Genomic DNA, 23,642 nt, shown 5'->3' with positions numbered 1-23,642 from the left:
AGCAACAACAAAATAGCTGTAACATCTAAACAAATATCTGGCTATGCGCCAAAAATATTGTCAGCTAATTTATTTTTTAACCAGAAGCTAGTATTGCGAAAGTCTTCTTAAAGTAGGTACTATTTAAAAATATAATGTGCTAGGTACTTTCTGTTCTTGTAGGCCCTTGGATATTAAGTACCTACTTATAGATGTCACATGAATAGATGAACATTGTATTGAAACAAGTTTATTATTATGTATAATGTAAGGGTTTTGGCACAGAATACATATATGTATAATGTATATACAAGTTTTTGGTAGGATTAGGTGAATGAAATTACTAATTCATTATTGTTTAAACTAAGTTTAGGTGATATTTTGCAGCCATTATTATTTAGCTCAAAATCTTATAATAAACGTAAGACTGACTCCAATAGCTAACTGATAATGATTGACTAAATTCAAACAACCTTACAAACCTCTACTTTTAAAAAGTTGGAATGTGAATCACAATTACGCAGGTTTTTATTAGTACAAAACTATTAAAAATAAATAATTAGTTTACATTAGAATTGAAATGATCTAATTTTATGCTAGTTACAAAAAAATTTAAAACGAATATTCTTGTACGTTTCCTGTTTGAAGATGTACATGCTTATGTACGTAATTAAAAAAAATGGGAATGGCCACAAAGTACCTACTTATTATAATATTTATTTAGGTAGTTTCAAAGGTATGATTTTTATTTGAGTACTTACTCAAACTCTTGAAATTTTCAAAATACCTAATAATCCTTAAACTTTATGTATGAGTTGTTGTTAGGTAGACACCATTTTTTGTAAAAAATCCCCTTATATATTTTATTCCCTATTTTCTCTGGATTTTAAGAGCTCTGCTTCCGATTCCGGAGGGTGTGGGTTCGAATCCAACTTTTCAGTTGTGTGCATTTTAAAATATCACGTGTCTCAAACGGCGAAGGAAAACATTGTAAGAAAACCTGCATACCAGAGATTTTTTAATTCTCTGTGTGTGTGAAGTCTGCCAATCCGCATTGGGCCAGCGTGGTGGACTATTGGCCTTACCCCTCTCATTCTGAGAGAATACACGAGCTCAGCAGGGAGTCGAATATGGGTTGATAACGACGCCTTGGACCGAATTCGAATCTACGCCCTCCGGATCGAAGGCAGTGCATGTAACGTAATCAGAAATAACACAGCTATTCCAGATTATAATCTACCTCTGTGCCGAATTTCACTGACAACCGTAGTGTTTGCGTAATTGACAAAACATCGAGTAAAGTGTTTTTCATATCTGATATCATGGGTACGGTGACAGTCGCCTGTATGATGTCATAAAACGAATATCGTGAATCGCGGCAAACTTTCAAGAATAAACCGAACTGTCACCCGCACCAGCCTACATGAAACGAACTGTAGATGGTTATTTTGTGGTTTGTGGATGGTGGTGGTGATTTATTTATTGTTATTTATTTTCATCTCTTTTTTTAATTTAGTTTAGTTAATTTCAGTCCTCCCGTTGCGTGGCTTTTGAGTACCCAAGCTATCTGTGGTTAGTGCATCTGAGGGCCCAACTTATTAGTGATTAACTAATTATTTATTTGATTTATTACTATTAATTGATTAATTATTATTATTTTGTTGCAGCCTATGTGCTTTATGTGATGTCTGGACTGGGCATAACGGCAGGCGCCCACCGACTCTGGGCCCACAAGTCGTACAAGGCAAAATGGCCGCTTCGCCTCATCCTTGTCATCTTTAACACTTTGGCATTCCAGGTTAGTGTGTGTATATATTTTTAACAATCCTGAGTTTATTGACTTTAGCTAATTGTTGAGAGTTGACGAGGGTCTATGATAGTCAGATGTACTTCATTTTATAAAAGCTGAAAATTTGTCAGCTAAGCTAAGGAGGCCTGTTCCTCTAGTGATGCTGATGTAAAATAGGCTGATGATGAGTTAAATCATCCCCTTTCACCAGTCCCTTAGCTTCGCGGCAACCCTGCCATCTCCCAAAGCCACCTCCTCCTCTTTCTGACGAAGGGTCGGACGAAAACAGAAGTCTTGGAAAAACGGAGATCCGAGGTTCGATCCCCGGCTGGACCGATTTAGGTTTCCTTAACTGATCCAGGTCTGGCTGGCGGAAGGCTTCGACTGTAGCTAGTTACAACTTACCACCCTACCGGCAAAGACGTACCGCCAAGCGATTCAGCGTTCCGTTACGATGTCGTTTAGAAACCGAAAGGGGTGTGGATTTTCACATCCTACTCCTAACAATTTATTCCGCTTCCATCTTAGATTGCATCATCACTTACCATCAGGTGATTGTGTCAAGGGCTAACTTGTAAAGAATAATAAAAAAAAAACCATGGTCTATGGTGGTAGGAGCATAAACTGACAAGCATTTAGTAATTATAAAAAATAAGGAAGATCTGCACACTGCAGGCTGTTATACGTTAGTTTAGATATTCATTATGTTAACAGTGTTTGCTGTTATGCGATACCTTAACCAAGGCCAGTGGATGTTTGGCCACATAGATGTTCTAAGTTTTGTAGGTTTTGTGTTATGTACATATTTGGCTGTTAGGTATGCCGTATGGTTGAACATTGGTGGGTAAAACCATATAAACTACGGAATAAGGGAACTATAAGGGAATAGCCATTTCTATTCCCTTATTATTGTAGTTTAGTCAAATATGTACATAACGTAAGTATGAATTAATCAGTTTAGTTAGGCAAACCGACTAGTTTAACCGACTTTAAAGATGGTTTGAAGACTTTAGAGGTGGTATGAGATAACATGGAAAAAAAAACATACGCGTCAAATTGAGATTCCTTTTTTTTGAAGTCGGTGATAACGGCCACCCTACTCCCCGGAATAACGAAAGAGTATTATAGTCTGGTAAGTTCGTATATGACACTCCCATGATATGCGGGCGACGAGGGGAAAGACTGCGCGGGTGTGAAATTGTGCGTGCGGGGCGTCAGTCGTGGGTTTTTCATTCATAGCTACACGGCCCGCATCGGGGGTGTTACGAACGAAGTTGCCAAGCTTATAGTTCGATGATTTGTTGAACAGGACTCTGCCATCGACTGGGCGCGCGACCACCGCATGCACCACAAGTACTCGGAGACGGACGCCGACCCCCACAACGCCACCCGCGGCTTCTTCTTCTCCCACATCGGCTGGCTGCTGGTGAGGAAGCACCCCGAGCTCAAGCGGAAGGGCAAGGGGCTCGACCTGAGCGACTTGTACGCGGACCCCATATTGCGCTTCCAGAAGAAGTGAGTACAATCATCATCATCATCATCATTATCAACCCATATTCGGCTCACTGCTGAGTTAGAGTCTCTTCTCAGAATGAGAGGGGTTAGGCCAGTAGTCCACCACGCTGGCCTAATGCGGATTGGCAGACTTCACACATGCAGAGAATTAGGAGAATTCTCTGGTATGCAGGTTTCCTCACGATGTTTTCCTTCACCGTTTGAAACACGTGATATTTAATTTCTTAAAATGCACACAACTGAAAAATTGGAGGTGCATCCGGAACGGATTCGAACCCACACCCTCCGGAATCGGAGGCAGAGGTCATATCCACTGGGCTATAACGGCTAAGTGAGTACAATAACCTATACTAATGTTATAAACTTTGTGAGGTTGTAGAGATAGATCCACTGTACCAATCTTGAAAACTCTTCCACCAATGGAAAGCTACATTATTAGCGAGTAGCATAGGCTATATTTTATCCTCGTATTTACATGAGAATGGTAACTTAGGCGGGTGAAACTGCGGGGGGGTCTCCTACTAATCTCATATTTATTTGTAATGCCAACAATGACAGCATAAAACATTATATATAAGTGAGTTACAAAATTCTTGAACTACTGCAGCCATCTTTTACAGGCATTCACAACACTGCTGAGTCCGGTTAAAAACTTAAAGTAAAAGATTAACCTACAATCTAAAATAATTTACCAAAAATTTAAAATAATAGTAAAATAATTAAAATGTCAAAATCAAGAAGGGTTACAATATTAATTAAAATGACAAAATTAAGAAAGTTTACAATACTAATTAAAGTGTCAAAATCAAATAATTGAGTTTAAGAAAGGGATGTCATTAATTAATACATAAGCTAAAGTTAAAATTTAAGATAAATGTCACTTCAAGTTAAAAAAATATATATATATAAAAATAAACAATAATACAATTAATTAATAAAAATAACGATAATAATAATATTTACAGAAATGATGTCAATTTCCTTTTAAAACTAAACAAGGTGTCCTGAAAGATATCAATATCATCGCGGGTCAGACTGTTGTCTACTAGTATGTATACACACTACGTCACCTGTGGCTTCTCTCACATCGGCTGACTGGCATACTGCGTTTCTAGAGGAAGTTCGTACCACAATAACCTAAACTAATATTATAATTATATTATAATATTTAAAAAGTTAAAGTTTGTTCGCCAAAACTCGTAAGTTAAAATGTTATGGTTCCAAAAAGTTGAAAACTGATTTGAATAAAATTTTGCTTTTGTTTTCTTAGTTCTAATGCCTGCAGAGATTGTATAAAAATAAGCCTTCGCGGGCGCAGTGGTATGCGCGGTGGATTAACAAGACGGAGGTCCTGGGTTTGATCACCGGCTGGGCCGATTGAGGTTTTTTTTATTGGTCCAGTACTAGCTGGTAGGCTTCGGCCGTGGCTAGTTATCACCCCACCGGTACGATTTCGTTTAGAAACCGAAATGGGTGTGGATTTTCATGCTACACCTAACAAGTTAGCCCGCTTCCATCTTAGATTGGATCATCACTTACTATCAGGTGATATTGCAGGTCTAACTTGTAAAGAATGAATTTTTTCCAAGATCCCATCATTAGATCCTGACATCATGATAAATGGGACCACCTCAGGTGTATACTTAGTACCTACCCTGCTACAAAATATTATTATTCAAATCATTTGTGATTTTCGAGTAAAGGCGTATAAAAAAATACGCCATTTATTCCATATTTATTTATTTATTTTAAATTATGTTAGTAATATTAGTTAGTATGTTCTTTTTAAATATGGACCCCTGAAAGGGTAAAGGCCTCCTCCATCTTTTCAAAAAGCGTAACATAATGTTAGCAATTATAAATACGATGGAATACACGATGGAATGGCTCGACAAAATGCAGACAGTCAGTGGTGAGGAGGAGACCAGCTATCTTTGAGGGGGGAACACTGTCGAGACACCAGTGAACCTGTGTCCTTTTACCACGGGAATTGGGTGGAATGGTCCCTAATTAGGACTGATCACCCGTCTGGCCTCGTCAGACGTCCCCTCTATAAATATATATATATAGCAATTATAAATATTAGTCCTATTATGTCATGATACGTCGGTATATTGACGTATCATGACGTAGTATCATGACTTAGTAGGACCAATACTTAAAATTGCTAACAATACATACAAAAAAAAGAAAAAAAAATTACTCGAATCCTCCTTTTCTTTAAGTCAGTTAAAAAGCACACCGCCGTATTACGTGCGAGTATATTAATAGAACTAAGATATGATATAATTATATCGCGTACATTGTAGTGATATATAAAAAAATTATACAACAATGCCTAATAAAACAACATTGTAGTGAAATTAATTATACATTGGTAGTGTGTTGAAATAATTTTACTTTGTAAAAACATGATTCAATTTCCCACGTGTATTTTTATATATAGTAGGTACAGCGAATATCTGTGAAATCGATTTAGTGATTTTCTAGATTATTATTGATTTGTTGTTCTTGATCCAAGATTCTGTTTTATTAAATTACTAGACGACGCCCGCGACTTCGTCCGCGTGAAACTCGATGTAAACTTTCAACTACCCCTATCCTACCCCTACCCCTACCTTACTCCTACCTATCCCTACCCTACTTTTCTGGTTGATTTTTTACACCTTGTATCCGAAAAACCCAAATATCTTACGGAACCCTATTTTTTTCCAAAATTAAATTTAGCCTATATTACTTGTGGATAATGTAGCTTTTGAATGGTGAAAGAATTTTTAAAATCGGTCCAGTAGTTTTTGAACCTATTCATTACAATCAAACAAACAAACAAAGTTTTCCTCTTTATAATATTAGTATAGATAATTTATTGTTTCTTAGATTTTAATATGAAATAACAAATATATGATAGCGGTTAAAACAAAGTTAGTTAAAAAGCTAGTACACGCCATTGCTATAGCCAAACTCGATGTGGAATGTTTATCAACAAACAAATTAAAAATGAGGGTATAAATCGCTGGTTATTTTACGCAATATTAGAGCAACTCATAGAACAAATAGATACAGTTAATATATTTTCATAACTGGGTGGTAAATAAAAAAAAACAATACATAATTTTAAATATACAGGGTGTCCCGTAATTAATGGATAATATGCATATGGTAGATAGGTACACCACTTACCCCTACCCTAAGTATCCTATGTCCGTCTCCTGGTTCTAAGCTCCCTTCCCACCAATTTTCAGCCATTTTTACATCTTGGGTTACATTAGGAGGAAAGGTCCCTAATTTGTTTTTAAAATATAGTATAGTCTACAGCACTCGGGGATAGTGTAGCTAACAGTGAAATAATTTTTCAAATCGGTTTTCAAAGTAGTTTTGGAGCCATATTTGATTCATTACATACAAACACACACCCAACAAACAATTAAATCTTTCTTCTATACTATTAGTATAGACAACAAATATCTATTTTCAGGTACTATCTACTCCTCATGCCGATCGCCTGCTTCATACTGCCGACAGTGATACCGGTGTACTACTGGGGCGAGACGTGGCTCAACGCCTACTTCGTGGCCGCAATGTTCCGGTATGCGTTCATCCTCAACGTCACATGGTTAGTGAACTCCGCTGCCCACAAGTGGGGCGACAAGCCCTATGACAAGAACATCCAGCCTTCAGAAAACATTTCAGTCTCAGTGTTCGCTCTTGGTGAAGGCTTCCACAACTACCACCACACTTTCCCATGGGACTACAAAACCGCCGAACTGGGCAACAACAGGTTGAACTTCACCACCAACTTCATCAACTTCTTCGCCAAAATCGGCTGGGCCTACGACCTTAAGACAGTGTCAGACGAAATTATCCAGAACAGGGTAAAACGCACCGGCGACGGCACTCATCATCTGTGGGGTTGGGGCGACAAGGATCACTCGGCTGAGGAAATCAAAGCCGCTATAAGAATTAACCCCAAGGACGAGAAAGATGATTAAATAGTTGCAAATTAATAACAAAGCTAATAGCAAACTAAACACAAAATAACAATAGCACAATAAAAGTCCATTCGTACGTCACATTTCTGTTGACCGAGATTTGATGTGTCATTGTATAGATTGTATAACGTGAGCCTGCGATAGCCAGACTGACCTTATTTTGTGAAGACTGAAAGTTAGTCAGCCTATGCTTCTGCCATAACCCATGGTAGCTAATTATTGAGCTTGGACTTTGGTGGTTTTTGAAGAAGGGTAAGATAGTGTAATCTAAAATACGTATTAGAGACGTTCACTCATCTGTTTATTGGGTAAAAAGTGTTTTTTATCAAAACTAGGATGGTGGGAATATATTGAGAGTTGCCTCAAAAACTCCTGGCTAATAGTTTGGCCAAGAAGTGTCTAATTCGGATCTTCTACTAGTAGTACTAAAACGTAATTTTAGTACCACTATCTTCTATTATCTATGGGATATTATGAGGAATCATGTCTTCAGTCGCCAGTACTTTATCTTCACACAACACATCGCTAGAGACCTTTGAAATTTGATCTTTACCTGTGTTTTTCAAATTGCCTCGAAGCTAATTGGCGACTCATTGATTCTCATGTGTTTTCATTCAGCTCTGAAATATCCTATATGGTAGGACCATAGGCTGACAAATTTTCATTCCGCCGAGGGATATTCTATGAGCCATAGGCTTACAAATTTTCATTCAGCTGTGGAATATTCTATATTACCATAGGTTGAGAAATTTTCAGCCTTCATAATATTTTATGTCTCGCTATGTCAGGCCTTATCTTACTCCATTAAGTAACTAAACTAACAAGATTAATTCTGTTAAGATGTTAGATAAAGTGTCGTCATATGTTATCAATTCCCTCTGACCTTTCCATCTAGCGCCATATCGAGCCAGTAAAACTGCAACGTAGATTTTTTTATGTCGTATTTATTGCGTCACTTAAAATCGATTATTCATAAATAATAAAATTATTTATTATAATATTGATAATAATCTACACAACATGGACATGGCGGGGAACTGGGTAGAGGCAACTAAATGTTGTAACCAGTTGATGAAAGGTCAAAACCTTTTAAACTGGGATTTTAACGGATGGCCCTTAAAAATAATTGATGTGATCTTTATCTATAAAAAGAAAAATAATCAAGATTTCTTGAAATGTTTTTTATTTAATAATTTTAAAATATTATATTTTGATCTTAACACTGTTGAGGTCGAATTCGCAAGGCTATCGAGATAACCATTTTTGAAATTGCAATTTATTTTTTATTTGTAATTTATTATTCGATTAACACATTATACTGTTCAATTTAACCTTAACGAATCGAGGAAAAAAGTAATTTATCACAAACATACTGTTAAATTATGAAACAAGGAAATATTTAAACAAATTGTGACGAACAACTATAATAAAGAATTGTTGTAAAATTAGAATTAATATAATGGATTTAATAAAAATTATACATATAATGTTTCTAAGCACGAAATCTTTACAAATGGATCTGAATATAACAAGGTTTCTTGTAGCCTTGCAAATAATCGAATAAAAATATGAAATGTTACAAAAAATATCGAATAAAAAAATCTTAAGGCTTCCTATTAGATTCTATCGAGGTTTTACTTGGGTTAGCTAAAATCGTTTGATATATTTTAGCATTAAAAATGTCGTTAGAGGGACTGAATATATAAAAACAAACAGTTTTTATGTATTTATAACCCAGGCGTATTATGTAGTTTGCATAATCTTTAGTGTAAACATTCACTACGTGAGTATGTTTGTTTATAAGCATTATAAACAGAAATAGTGTAATGGCGCCTTTAGTATATTTATAAATATGTATTTTTTAACTCAAGGTATTATGGTAAACAATGATGTTTTTATGGATTTACTAATACATAGAAAACTGGTCAAGTGAGCTTAGGATGTGAAACCTTTATTAATAAAACCAATAGGGACCCCGTTACTTTTGCAATTACCTCTAATGGTGTAGGTTTTTTATAGGAAAATGTTTGGTCAATTCTTACCAATCTTGGTAGTACTCTTTAATAAAATGCGGTTTTCCTACGCATATCCCGATCCCGGAGGAATTTTAGCTGAAATGCCGTATTTCCACCGGATAACGGAGGGATTTCGGGATTAAAAACAGCCCTTTTCCTCAATAACTTCCTCTATCTTCTAGTGAAACCATTAAACTTGGTTCAGGCATTCCAGCGATTAACCCTGGGACAAAAATAATTAACTTAACTTGATTTAAACGCCCCGCCTCTATCAGGATTACAATCATTCCAAATACTTAGTTGTGACCTATTTACATAAGCAAAACGCATTTACACCAGGTTATTTGATAAACTGGGTAAATGATCCTCTTCAAGTGAAAGATAAGTTGAAGCAATATAAGCCTAACGTGGCCAAGAATGAGACATATATCCCATATACAAGTATATATTTACGAGTATTTATTTTACCTTCCTTGGCCAGTGGGGGAAAAAAATATTTCTTGTTTAGCATTGTTTATTATAATACAATTTGTTAATTAGAGTGCGCGCAGGATAAGTCTGCTCGCGACTAGTGGCGCTCTTGATGCCAGCTAGGCGATCTCTTTTAGTCACCTAGAGAGGGATAGAGAAGCTCAACGGAAAGAGCGGTCGGACTCATCACCGAGGGGTGGTGGTTCGATCTCCGCCCCGTTGGTCTATTGTTGTACCCACTCCTAACCTAATACAGTCTTTCCCGACTAGTTGGAGAGGAATGCGAATATTGGTCATAAAAAAAGAGATAGACGACAATATGGCGGCATTTGATTAGTTCTTGATTTTGGCCACGCGTAAACTTATCGTGTGCGCTCTCTATGCGATAGAAGCTTTCTAGCGCGCTATGATTAGTGAATATATTTTCTGCTGAATGCATAATATCTAACTTATTTTACGTGTAAGTAATTCTGAGTTTATATAGAGTGATCATTTTAGGTAACACATCAGTATTATACACCGCATACAAAAATAACAATGGGTATTTTGTCACTAGTCGTCGTATGCATTTGTAGCACATTTTTTTTTTATAAAAACATTATTATATTTGTTACCTATAATAATAACGCAACACCCAGTGAGTTATTTTTGTCTGTTCGAATATTTTAAATGTTATAGGTTGTACGTGTTTAGTGTATCGTAACGATGTGGTCTGTGAGACTAACCGTAGGCATTGTACGATACCTGTGGCGATGTATGGGTTAAGTACGTGACTAGTTTCACGTCGGCGCAGGGGGTGCGGGGTATGACGTCATAAGTGAGCGGGTGCTAATGAGTGAGGAGTGTCCTTCATTCATTGCCTGATAGTTTTCTCGCCCGCGAGAGGAGCGACAGGGGCGCTCCCCTCTGTTGCCATACCTCGTAAGGGTTTACACACATATCAACCGGAAAACGGATGATAATCGTATTGCTCAAGCGTCGAATCGTCTACGGCTCGCCGATCGCAGGTTGACGGCCAGGCGATACGCGGGAGGGGTTTTTGGGGTTGGACTATTCCGATAGAAAATTATTTTGGAGGTGAACTACAATGCCTATGATTTTGGACTGATGTGTAAAGGTAAATGTGATATGGTAGGTAAGTAAAGTAGGAAAGAAAATGTTATATCGTTGTCATCAATGGAATGTCGTATTTAATATTTATTATTTGTTTAAACAAAAGCACAAATGAAAAATACAAAAACACTTATTCATATTAATACTTAATAGCAAGTAAATAGATATTTTAACTGTCATCCCATTGTTTTTTAAACTCAGGTTAAGCTTGCTTCAAACGGTGATGAATATTAAAGGTGAAAATTGTGTCTTAACTATTGGACTATTTGTTAAAAACACTAATATATTTGACGCCGTGTGAAGTGAGCACTATAGTTGTTAATAATAATAATAATTAATTAGGCTTAGGCCTACACTGCTGTTCTTAAATTATACCAGTGCAAAATTATTATTCTTGTTTTATTTATAACTTTACCAATAATTATTGTATTCAATTATTTATACTTAGTTTTAACAGAATACTGAAACATTAGTTCAGGTTAAGGATATTAGGGTAAACACCAGAATATATTTCAATACCAATTAAAGTTTAAGGTAAATTAGATGTTTTTTCAGTATTTGGTGGTTAACGTTATTTCACAGTGTTTAGTTAAAATAACTATATGAAATATGTACCTACCTGTTACATACAAGTTATGTTAGGCAAATAGAACTACAATGCATAGAATTTCAATTAGAAACCGAAGCGAAGACCAAATCTGCCAATCATGTTTATGCTGCGACTCTACTGTAGAGCAATGATTGTGATTGGTCAATTTTCACACATACTTAAAACAACGGACGATGATTGGCGGCGCCTTTTGTGCTTTTAACTTTTTATGTGTGTGGAGTATATGTCATCAACTTTGTAACGAAGTTCGAGTTCACTTTTTGATCGCATTGGTGTTGACCAATCGACAATGTCATGAGTTTTAGTCAGACTTTGTCATACATGCTTGCATCATATGTTTTCCTCGTAGAATATATCTTGCTCGTCACATTTATCGGGAAGGCACACGAAGAATTCAATCAGATTCATAAAAGGACCTCTCGAAAAAGGGTTCTGGTATCTGCCTCTCTTGTCACGTAAATATGGGTATCTTTTGTAGTTAAACATTTCGTTTGTGGTCAGATTCATGCAGGCGTGTAGGATCTGTAATGAAATGTAAAAAAATAATATTTTGAGGGTAGGTCAAATCTATGTCTGAGATCGAATCGAAATAAACTACTTGAACAGATCAAATGATTAGGTATATAGCCATTACCTATAGTAGATACCGCATATTGATAGTGGTTTATAAGCCTTTGATAGCAAGACTTTCGTCATGTTATAAAATCTGAAAGTTTATCAGTTCATGTTTGTACCAAAGGTACATAGGTACTTAAATAGTTAAGTATCTACCTACGTAGTCTTTAACGGCTTTTTCGATGGGTTGCACGAAGCTAAGTGTCTGAACGCTGACATTATTTCTTATATAAAGTATTTCACAAAAAAAATGTATATTTTAAAATTACGGTTGAGGTTCTGGAACCAAAAAAAACCGGTACCTCCTAAAGCAATATCCATAATTCCCTATCGTTATAATATTAGATAGGAGCATAGGCAAACAACTCAGGTAGGTATAGAGCGCAATCAGTATTTATACTTACCGAAGTGCAAGTCAATATCCAACCAAGCACGCAAAATATGATGGCCTCCAATAAACCCAGCACATACAGTACTCCGAAGCCTTCCAACAGCAAACAGTAGCAGGCGAAGTATATGGAAAGAGTGCAGTTGATGGCAACACTCATGACGAAGAGGAAGAACCACATGCGGTTCCGGACTCCAATGCAGTTGTAAATGAACGGGCAGTGGTGATCGAAGTAAGCCACGCAGCGTTTGCAGATGCGACAGTGTTTGGCTCTGCGGAGAAAATTTAGCATGTTTGTCTTTTCTGTATCATGGTTATCAACCTTTTTTGAATGGCACACTTCAGTTCTTACATAGCCAAGATTTCCTTATAGACTTCAAACCCTTGAACAAAAATTACCTGTGAAATGAACCAACGTGAATAACGCTTAGAAGGCTGTTACTTTATCAGAAAATAACTATAACACTATGTCGTCATTTCTGAGCGGTACAGTGGTGAGTACGCGAGTAAAGAGTAAGGCTTGCGACTCTTATCTTTCGATTCCTGCGCTGGAAAAATGTACAGCGTTTACGGATAAAGTATCGGCATAGTGCAACAGAGTTATTCTATGATATAGTAATAGCCTTCTAAGCGTTATTCATGCTGGTTCATTTCACATGTAATTTTTGTTCAAGGGCCTGTAGTCTATTATAATATAGATAATAGCAACGTGGTTTCTGGTGGCTGAATTAGGTATACGTACCTCAATGGCCTCAAACATCTGCATGTATGGCACAGCCGTGATAGTATGATGTTCCTCTTCTTCCACTTATCGTAGTAGGGGATCTGTCGTATAGCTCTGTAGTAGGTTTCGGAGTTCTGGGGGATGTAGCCAGGGTCGCGACGGTTGGCGATCACCCAACTGATCCACATGATGGCGTTCCAGTAGAGGAAGCAGTAATGGGACAGGCGTAACGTATTCCATGTTAAGGGGATGCACTGGAAACGAAAAAGGTGAGTGAGTCATCATCATCATACCAGCCGATGGACGTTCACTGCAGGACAAAGGCCTTTTGTAGGGACTTCCAAACATCACGATACCGAGCCACCTGTATCCAGCGAATCCATGCGACTCGCTTGATGTCGTCAGTCCTCCTGGTGGGGGACCAACGCTGCACCCCTTAGTATGATGAGTCATCATATCAGCCGATGGATCTCCACTGCAGGACTAAGGCCTATTGTAGGGACTTCCAAACAAAACGATTCTGAGACGCCTGCATCCAGCGAATTCCTGCGACTCGCTTGATGTCGTCAGTCCTAGTGGGGGGTCGACCCATTGCGCCCCTTATTATGAGTTGTTATTTAAGATGTTAGTCAGATAAAGAACAGTTATTCAAAATAACTGTATAAAAACACAATACTAGACAAACTTTTTATTTGTCTGTCTGTTTGACCGGATGCAAGAAAAGTTCTTTATTTTATATCGTCAAACTTAAATTCAGCACCTCATTATCTGAAGCACATCAAGCTACGTGTGTATTTGTATTTGAGTCTGTTGTTTATATTTTTTTTATGTAAAGTTACAACGTGTTAATTATGCATATTGGCTATGTCTCTTTTGCTTGCTGAATAAAACGGAACACAACATCCACTGGAGGAGGCAGTTACGTACATATTCATTAGGTACTTAGGTATACTTAATGCTTACCCTAATTATATACATAGGATAACCCCACAAAAGGACAGAGACAAGGAAAAACAGTAGAGGTCCCTTAGAATCTCCGGCACCACCGAACAGAAGCGCCCAGAACTCCGAGAGCGGCGGCATCCAGTGGGACTTGCGTTTCATCTCCTTTTGCAACAGTTTCACCACCTCAGCGTGGCGGTGACTTTGTGCGAGCATTAGAGGGGTTTTGCCATTTTTATCACGTGGTTCCAGTTCTGCTTTAACCTACAACATAGATAGTATATTAGTATAGAGTGTTCACGAAGCTGGAACTGAATGTGAGCGCGGTGATAGGCTGATAGCACCTGCTGGTTAAGTGAACGTTGTAATTGAAGATTTATTGTTGAATTCAGACATAAACAACTATGCCACAGATATATGATAAGCAGATTGGCATTTCACCGTATTAATTAGTATATAATAAGGGACTTTAAGGATTTTCGGACAGTGATGAGCAGTTGCTTTATTAATACTTCGTATTCGTATTATTTTAATGTGAAGGCAACTGTTTTTCCTGAGATAAGGGTAATAACTGTTGTCAGTTCTGGTATTCTAGACCATTGCTACTATTTATTGAGCGTTCATATCTATAGAATTCTTTCAAATACAAACGAGTATCTAGAAGTAGTGTAGGTATTATAGCTTGCTTGTTTCTGTACGCCTTCTAAGTCAAATAGTTTTCTCTATTAATCTGTTAGCGTGTACCTAACTGTTTTACAATAACTACATACATATAACAACTTTGTGTGAACAGATGTTACAATACAATAGCGCACGATTAAAATTTTCTCAACATTTAAGGTTCTACTTATTAGAATAAGGTATAAAGGTTATAACATGGAGTAGGTCGGCCTTGATGCAAGTAAGTCCGACCTAAAATAAACTTTCTTAACTTGAGCAGTCGAGACCAACAATAAATATCACATTACATTTTTCAAAATAGAAAGACATTAAAATCCTTCGTACCTTCTCACAAAGCAATCGAACGCAAGTCAAATTTCCGGACAGGCAGGCTAGATGCAAAGGCGTTGATCCAAAATTATCGGTGCAGTGTAACGGGACGCCAGAGTAAATGAGGAGCCGGACTAGATCAGCGTGCCCCTTGTACGCTGCCCAGTGCAGGGCGGTGTCACCGTTGATGTCAGATAAACGAGTCGCTGCACCCATGCCGAGCAAATATGCAGCCGTGGCGGATTTCCCATACATACATGCAGTCATTAGTGGAGTCAGACCTTAGAACAAATTACAAGCAATCATTAAAAAATCTAATTAACAAAATTCTCATGTCCCAATGTTCGTTCCTTTCATCATCATTATCCCATATTCGGCTCACTGCTGAGCTCGATTCTCCTCTCAGAATGAGAGGGGTTAGGCCAATAGTCCACCGCGCTGGCCCAATGCGGATTGGCAGGCTTCACACACGCAGAGAATTGAGAAAATTCTCTGGTATGCAGGTTTCCTCACGATGTTTTTTCTTCACCGTTCGAGACTCGTGATATTTAATTTCTTAAAATGCACACAACTGAAAAATTGGAGGTGCATGCCCCGGACCGGATTCGAACCCACACCCTCCGGAAATAGGAGGCAGAGGTCACATCCACTGGGCTATCACGGCTCGTTCGTTCCTTTACTCCTCCGAAACAGCTTGACCGATTGTTGTGAATTTTTTATGCATATTTAGTAAGTCTGAGAATCGGCTACTATCTATTTTTCATACCCCTGAATGACAAGAGTAGTCCACCCTACCATATTTTTCTATACTCCTACACTTTAATAACGTAATAATACTTAAAAGGCAATTTGAACTTGAATACCGTACCATAAAGTTAAAGTGTTAGTGGAAAAGTTCCGAAAGGCAATTGATTGACGTTAGTGGTAGGGAAGGGGTAGGTGTAGAGTAGGGTAGGGTAGGTGTAGAGTGGGAGTAGAATATGATAGGGGTAGTGAATGAGTCAAAGCGAAGCTTGACCGGGTACGGTAGTTTTTTCAATAAAGAAGAAAAAATCATTGAAGAAACTGGCTACTGGATAGGTAGGTAGTTTCTATTAAGTCGCATAGTTTTGTTCAAGAGCATTATCAGGTAAGTGTGCTCTTTCTGCTATGGAGTAGGTTGTGCTAAAGGGATTTCTGATTGTCAACACAGATAATATAGAATCGTTAAATTATTTAAGCTAAATAGTTATATTGTTTGTTCTATACTTGTACCGAATCGTAAATCTATGGTTCTACCCTTAAATCGTAGATTATTAAGTGATGGTAGGTAATATTTATCACATCACACTAATATTATAAAGGCGAAAGATAGTGTGTAATACGTGTCCTCCTTAACACTGCGGCTATTGAAACGATTTAGCTGAAATTTGGAATGGAAATAGATTTTACTCTGGATTAACACATAAGCTACATCCCGGAAAAATCCATGCTTCCCGCGGGATTTTTTAAAAACTGAATTCCAGGGCGTCCGCTAGTAAATAATAAATTGTATAGTTTACTAGCTGACGCCGCGCGGTTTCACCCGCGTGGTTCCCGTTCCCATAGGAATATGGGGATAATATATAGCCTATAGCCTTCCTCGATAAATGGGCTATTTAACAGTGAAAGAATTTTTCAAATCGAACCAGTAGTTCCTGAGATTAGCGCGTTCAATCAATCAAACAAACAAACAAACTCTTCAGCTTTATTATATTAGTATAGATAGGTAATTATAGGTAAGTTGATTATAGGTAATAATAGGTAGGTAGTTAGTGCATACCTTTGAAATCTGCAGCATTAACAGCTACTCCTGACTGCAGCAGTACTTGCACAACGGAAGCGTGACCTTTTCTGGAAGCCCAGTGGATTGGACGCGGCCCCTAAGACAGTTGAACAAATAAGTTTAAAATTAACGGCTTTTTTATATAAAAATTTAAAATATCGCTACAGATATTGAAAAAATACGCTTTATACAATGATATGGCTTTAGGTACTTGAACGGTTGACGGTTTGGACTCTGGACCCTTTAAACCTGGTAGGTATCTAATACCTTCTAGTTCTAAAGCCACCACAGTCCATACAAGCAGGAATCCCTGCTAATCCATAGTAGGGGCAGATAGACTGACGAACTTTCAGCCTTCATAAATTGGGGTTAGTTACTTAATATGATTTACAATTCGCAGGCTCTGTGACTCGATATTATCTCAGACAAGATTATAACAAAAAACAACCAATAGCGACTAATCGAAAATATCAGTGTATTTTAAAAAAAGAGAGCGATATTTTCGATTTACCCCTATTAGACTACAAGCCCTTGAACAACAATTACCTGTGAAATGACCCAACGTGAATAACGCTTAGAAGGCTGTAACTATATCAGAAAATAACTTTGAATACTATGCCGTCATTTCTGATCGGTATGTCTGAATGGTGAGTATAAGTAATTTTTGTTCAAGGGCTTGTAGTCTATATTGGTTATTATTTGTAGATATTTTAAGAAATATGTCGAGGTCATTGTCTTAGGTGACAGAGGTACCGATGAAGTGTCTGGGGCGCACTCAGCATTCAATCCGCCTTTGCCAACTCTGAGCCCAAGCAGTAGAGATCGACCGGCGCGTTCCTCTCCACGAGGTAGCGCATGACCGCCACGCTGCCGTCCAGCGCCGCCCAGTGCGCCGGCGTGTAGCCCTGCTGGTCGCGCGCACACTCCTACCTGTGTGCCCAAGCAGGAGAGATCAACCGGCGCGTTCCTCTCCACGAGGTAGCGCATGACCGCCACGCTGCCGTCCAGCGCCGCCCAGTGCGCCGGCGTGTAGCCGTGCTGGTCGCGCGCGCTCAACACTTCGGCGCCTAGCTTCTCTACCAGCCTTTCGATTTCCGACACCTCTCTAAATACCATAAAATATAATATAACATAGACTAAAAAACAGCTAAGAGCGAGTTGGAATCACGAGCCCACCCTATAATGGATTCTGATTTCGGATTCTGGGCTACCTATATGGAATTATATTAAGTTCCTACTAACAATAGACTTGATATATATAGGATAGGGGCCACCCTAGGCAACAATTCTAGATACGTCAATGACAGCAGAACACACCTATGCTACTTTTGTTGCTTGTGCTAGTGTTTTACAATCGTAATATCGGTATTAAATACTCCTGTGAAAATGTAGTAGCAAATGCCACCACATGTGACGAGCATATATATGTCCACACCACTAAAAATAATATTAGTTATGTGCAAAATACCTACGAAATGTGTCATAAAAATGATCTCATCCATTTGTAATTTTGCATATCATATCAATTTCCTAAGTTAGCGACCGCATTTGAGTAGGTACCTAATATCTACTTTTACTAATATTTTATACGCGCGTCTAAGAATCTAGTAGGTAAAATCTATAATTTTCAACGATAAATGCCTTGGTCACAGAAAACGGTACATTGTACAAGCTTGGTTTAGTCTTTACGAGTATCGAGTACAGAAACACTAGATACTTATGCAGTGTGAGACATAGGTCTTTATTATATTATCTAGGTACTCCTAATATTTCGAACTTAAGGCGCTATATTATGTACTAGCTGACGCCCGGATAATATATATCCTATCGCCTTCCTCTATAAATAGGCTATCTAACACTGAAAGAATTTTTCAAATCGGACCAGTAGTAGCACGTTCAATCAAACAAACAAACTCTTCAGCTTTATCTATATCTATATCTATACTAATATATAATATATAATATATTATATAATATATAATATATAATATAATATAATATAATTATAATATAATATATAATATATAATATAATATAATTATAATTATAATATAATATATAATATATAATATATAATATAATATATAATAATATTATAAAGAGGTAAAGTTTGTAAGTTTGTCACATTTTTTAAATGGGGTAATCTTCGGAACTACTGGTCCGATTTCAAAAATTCTTTCACCAGTAGAATGCTACATTATCGGGGAGTGCTATTTATATTAGTATGTTATATATTCGCCGAGTTAACACAGTTTTTGTCATACAGGTCGGACCGAAAATCCTCTTTAGCAGACTTGTTCGCATGCGCTGCCTTAACCATTGTGTAAAATTGAAATTAATGTACGGAGGCTTTATGTATCTTTAAAAGTTCTACAAAAAAGTCCGCGACACCATATATCTATTTTCTATATATTAGCAGATATAGTACCTTTTGTGTTTTAAAAATTATTAATTTTATATACTTAGGTTTGCGTCATTATTTATGATACTTAACTTAAATCCTTATCAAAATAAATTATTTAATAATCACAAGGATATTATGGAGATTAGATTTGCCCCTTATAGTATGTTAATTAGTTAAATAGTTTCGGAGATAATACAAAATTCCTAGAAGACGCAGAAATTCCGCTACATGACGCCCCGCGCTTTCAATTACGTAGTTCCCGTTCCTGTGTGAATATGGGAATCAAACATAGCCTATGACACTCGCAAATAACGTAGCTTTCTATTGGTAAAACAATCTTTCAAATCGGTCCAGTAGATCTAAAGATTATAATTTTAGCATAGAAGTCTCTATTTTCCTTTGTCATCGCACCACGCTCATAGGGCTGGACCGATTTTGCTAGGGGTAGGAGTAAGGTAGGGAAGGTATAGGGTAGGGTAGGGTAGGGTTCAGGTAGGGTAGGGGTTGTGTAAGGGTAGGGTAGGGGTAAAGGTAGGGTAGGGGTAGGGTGGGGTAGGTCAGGGTAGGGGAGTGTATTCTTAGGTTAGGGGTACCCCTAGGATAGGGGTAGGGCCTACCCCTATCCTAGGGGTAGGGAAAGGGAAGATTACGGGTAGGGTAGGGTACGGGTAGGGTAGGGGTAGGATACAGTTAGGGTACGGGTAGGGTAGGAGTAGGGTAGAGGTAGGAGATCGATACTGAAGCCTATTTTCTATTTTTTGTCTGTCTGTTTGCCTTTTTTTTGACCGGGCATCACGCTGAAACTACAGAATGAATTCAAATGATACTTAAGACGATTTGAGACCATAATACGTAGAAGGATAATAGGATACTTTTTGTCGCGAAAACAAAATCAGAAATGAGTGAAGTAGGGGTAGAAAGTTTGTACGGAAAGTCCTTAATTTTTCTAGGTACATTTGTAAATGTAAAATGATAAGTGGACTATTTATTAGGTACAAGTTATAAAACTTGCAAAATATAATGTGAAATAGGGGTTGAAAGTTGACATCGATTTTTACGCGGACGAAGTCGCGGGCGTCCGCTAGTAATATTTATATAGATAGAACTCGGACCTACCTAATAGTTTGAACTTCAATACAATTGGTTGCAGGAGCATTTGTTGAATTTTTGAGGGTAGGTACCTATACACAAAATAGCTAGCGCCTGTTGCTTTGTTGTTGTTATTTGTCTGCTCAGTTATATAGATATTTATGTGTAACGTATTCAGATTGTTGAAATTTCACCTACCTACTAGGTAATCATAAACATTGGAGTTCATGAATCTAAAGGGGAAGGTATGTGTAGCGTAATCCATATAAATATTATTATATAATTATTTTTAGGGGTTCTATTCTACAGGTTCCTACTTACCCTGATCGGACAGCTTCAAAAATCAGTTGATGAAAGTCCGAATGGTGGGTCATGTTGGTGGTGATGCGAGGCTGCGTGGTGGGCGCGTCGGGGGACATGGGCGAGCAGGGGGGCAGCGACTCCTCCGCCGCCATGGTGCACGGGGGCGGCTGCGGCAGCGCCCACACGCCGCGCGCCGCCCCCGGGCTTGGATATACCTGGACAGTTCCACATATTTTTCAATTTATTCTTTACAAGTTAGCCCTTGACTACTGTACTATATGTCAACAGCCTAGGCTGTCAATAGATTAGTCTATGAGTATAAATACCAGCCTCGGACAAGAAGGGGCCAATTGCACTTGGGTGCTACAGTAGTGCGTGTAACTAAGTAGATAGGTACAGTGTTCAACTCAGACGAAGTAATTAACCGATTGATCAACTGATCATCCAAGAGTACGAAAACATTACAACTACATTCTCACCTGATGGTAAGTGATGATGCAATTTAAGACGGAAGCGGGCTAACTTGTTAGGAGTACGATGAAAATCCACACACGGTTTCTACACGACATCGTAGTGGAACGCTAAATCACTTGGCGCTGGCGGTACGTCTTTGTCTGTAGGGTGGTAACTTGCCACGGCCGAAGCTCCCACCAGACCTGGGCCAATTAAGAAAACCTCAATCGGCCCAGTCGGGGATCGAACCCAGGACCACGGTCTTGTAAATCCACCGCGTATACCACAGCGCCACGGAGGCCGTCATATAAAAAGTTCGACCCTTACGAGTTATCATTATCATTATTTTGGCGTAGTTGGTAGTGTGGTTCTCAACAGAGAGGTCCTGGGTTCGATTCCCAACTCGGTAAAATTTAGGATTTTATAATGTTTAGTTAGGCATCTATCCCTGCCCGCTGGACTATTGTTGTACCCACTCCTATAGTTCGTAACACTTCCGATGGTCCGCGCGTGCCGGGAGGAGAGTAGCGATGCCCCGCGCACGACAACTTAATTAAACTTCACCTTCAGTAGCTAGTTACATGAAACAGCTCTCTCGAAACTTTTTCGACAGAGCTGCCATCCATCCCAATCAACTAGTGGTTGAGGCCTGCAACTACACTCCCAACATTAACGCTAACTTCAAGCAGAGGCGTCCTAAAAACGTCCTTTATGATCCGGACGATGACATGACGACCGACAATGCTTCCCGGGCAACACAATCACAAGCAACACAGCGTCTTCGCCGGCGAAGACGAGGTCCCCGACATCTAACGTCACCCGGACGTGGGTTTTCTAACTCACGATCGGGCGTCCGGACTGATTCACTCAGGTCACGGTTACAGCTTCCCGAATGGCCCTCTAAGCCGAGGTCCGAGTCTCATAGGAGACGCCCTTAGAATGCCGTTCCGTCCTCTATCTTTATTTTAGTCTCATCCGGGTCTCATCAGGCGATGCTTCTGCGCTCGCCCAAACCCTACGGTGACGCCGTAGTGAAAAAAAAGACTACTTAATAGGATTAAGGACGAGAAATGTTTCATAAAAAAGTGAAAAACTGTAGTGTTTATGTTTAACAGTTAGTTACTCGTACTTACTTATTAAAGAGAAATAGCCCTAGCGTAGTAAGACGTTCGTGCTACAATGTTTTTTCTTTATCGTATATATTTGAATTAGTTAAGTCCTACTCAGATAGTTACCAGCCTAGATAATTGATTTCCTCGTAGTATCCGCATTGCAGTTAAATACTTAACTATATAGATATATAATAGGAATATAGGTACCTACAGAGATACCTATAGAGACTGCGGTAATACAAATCGTGGAAGGCTACACCTTAACAATAGCTATTTGCATTTTAATGTTATTTTTTATATGAATAACGAAATTAGCTAGTTACTAATAAAACCTATTATCTAGATATCCATGTCATACTAGTGGGTTTAGCTAAAGTCGTCTAGAAGCAACCACTTCTCGGCAAGCAGCTATGCGCCAATAAGCCTTTCTGTTCTCACATATAGCTAACTTATATGTACTTACCTACCTACTTCATTCATCATTATCAACCCATTTTAGGCTCACTGCTCGAGTCTCCTCTCAGAATGAGAGGGGTTAAGCCAATAGTCCACCACGCTAGCCCAATGCGGATTGGCAGACTTTACACACGCAGAGAATTGGGAAAATTCTATGGTATGCAGGTTTCCTTACGATGTTTTTCCTTCACCGTTTGAGACACGTGATATTTAATTTCTTAAAATGCACACAACGAAAAGTTTGAGGTGCATGCCCCGGACCGGATTCGAACCGACACTCTCCGGAATCGGAGACAGAGGTCATATCCACTGGGCTATCACGACTCCTACTTGCGAATAAGTATATGTATTTTGTTAGTGGCGTATTGTGCCTTGAAGCCCTGTATCAGAATTAGCTGGGGCATGGGGGGCCCAATTAGACGAGAAAATCTCGAAAAATCACTTTAGTTTTTGATTTACCTACCCCTAACTCGTCTTTCACCTCAAGGTAGGTAAAATTGTTATAGTTACAAACACACTCCTACCTACACAAGATGTACTAATTTATTTGGGTTTTTTTCCGACAGCACCAGATTAAGTGATATTGTCGATAATATTTTACTAAATTTTTGCTTTCAATCGTAAGGGGCCCTGTAGTCCGGGGACCCTGTATCATTAGTAGCTACGCCCCTGTGTTTAAACCTAATTATTTGACATACCTTGCTATTCACGGCGAGGCCTACCCCTCCCGCCACGGCATTACCCTCGCTCTCCGCCACCGCCACTTCACACACAGGATGTTTCCTAAACAAACACTACTCTGTTCTCTTTATTTCAATACAAGCTATTTTCCATCTAATACGTGACCAACTAACGCTTTTATGGTCAAACTATATCGATTG

The 23,642-nt window shown here is 38.5% G+C and overlaps 2 protein-coding genes across 3 annotated transcripts in view; one reads left to right on the top strand and one right to left on the bottom strand.

Annotated features, from left to right (window-relative positions):
• LOC112046302 (acyl-CoA Delta-9 desaturase) overlaps nt 1-11,259 on the top strand; it is a 15,849-nt gene extending 4,590 nt beyond the window's left edge. For both annotated transcript variants that reach the window (XM_024082910.2, XM_024082909.2), the window contains exons 3-5: nt 1,647-1,777; nt 3,078-3,283; nt 6,759-11,259. In XM_024082910.2, coding sequence (XP_023938678.1) covers nt 1,647-1,777; nt 3,078-3,283; nt 6,759-7,272 — 851 coding nt within the window. In that variant the 3' untranslated portion in view covers nt 7,273-11,259. The remainder of the gene's footprint in view (nt 1-1,646; nt 1,778-3,077; nt 3,284-6,758) is intronic.
• On the bottom strand, nt 10,158-23,642 carry LOC112046312 (uncharacterized). Its single transcript, XM_024082921.2, has 9 exons — nt 23,460-23,642; nt 20,759-20,955; nt 17,875-18,049; nt 16,942-17,041; nt 15,156-15,421; nt 14,172-14,414; nt 13,227-13,462; nt 12,501-12,756; nt 10,158-12,003 (listed from the first exon to the last, which is right to left on the bottom strand). The coding sequence occupies exons 2-9, from the start codon at nt 20,890-20,892 to the stop codon at nt 11,812-11,814; spliced, it is 1,602 nt and encodes a 533-aa protein (XP_023938689.2). The 5' UTR covers nt 20,893-20,955; nt 23,460-23,642; the 3' UTR covers nt 10,158-11,811.

This window comes from Bicyclus anynana, chromosome 9 (assembly GCF_947172395.1).
Source record: "Bicyclus anynana chromosome 9, ilBicAnyn1.1, whole genome shotgun sequence".
Lineage (NCBI taxonomy): Eukaryota > Metazoa > Arthropoda > Insecta > Lepidoptera > Nymphalidae > Bicyclus > Bicyclus anynana.
This window is presented reverse-complemented; position numbering and strand designations above follow the sequence as displayed.

What these genes read in the sequence shown, in the direction of transcription:
- LOC112046312 (XM_024082921.2), bottom strand. Translation starts at nt 20,892, where the DNA reads ATGGCGGCGGAGGAGTCGCTGCCCCCCTGCTCGCCCATGTCCCCCGAC. An exon ending in TCTCCTGCTTGGGCACACAG is followed by an intron (nt 17,042 to 17,874) that starts GTAGGAGTGTGC and finishes CAACTGTCTTAG; the next exon opens with GGGCCGCGTCCAATCCACTG. An exon ending in AGATGTTTGAGGCCATTGAG is followed by an intron (nt 12,757 to 13,226) that starts GTACGTATACCT and finishes TTTTCTCCGCAG; the next exon opens with AGCCAAACACTGTCGCATCT.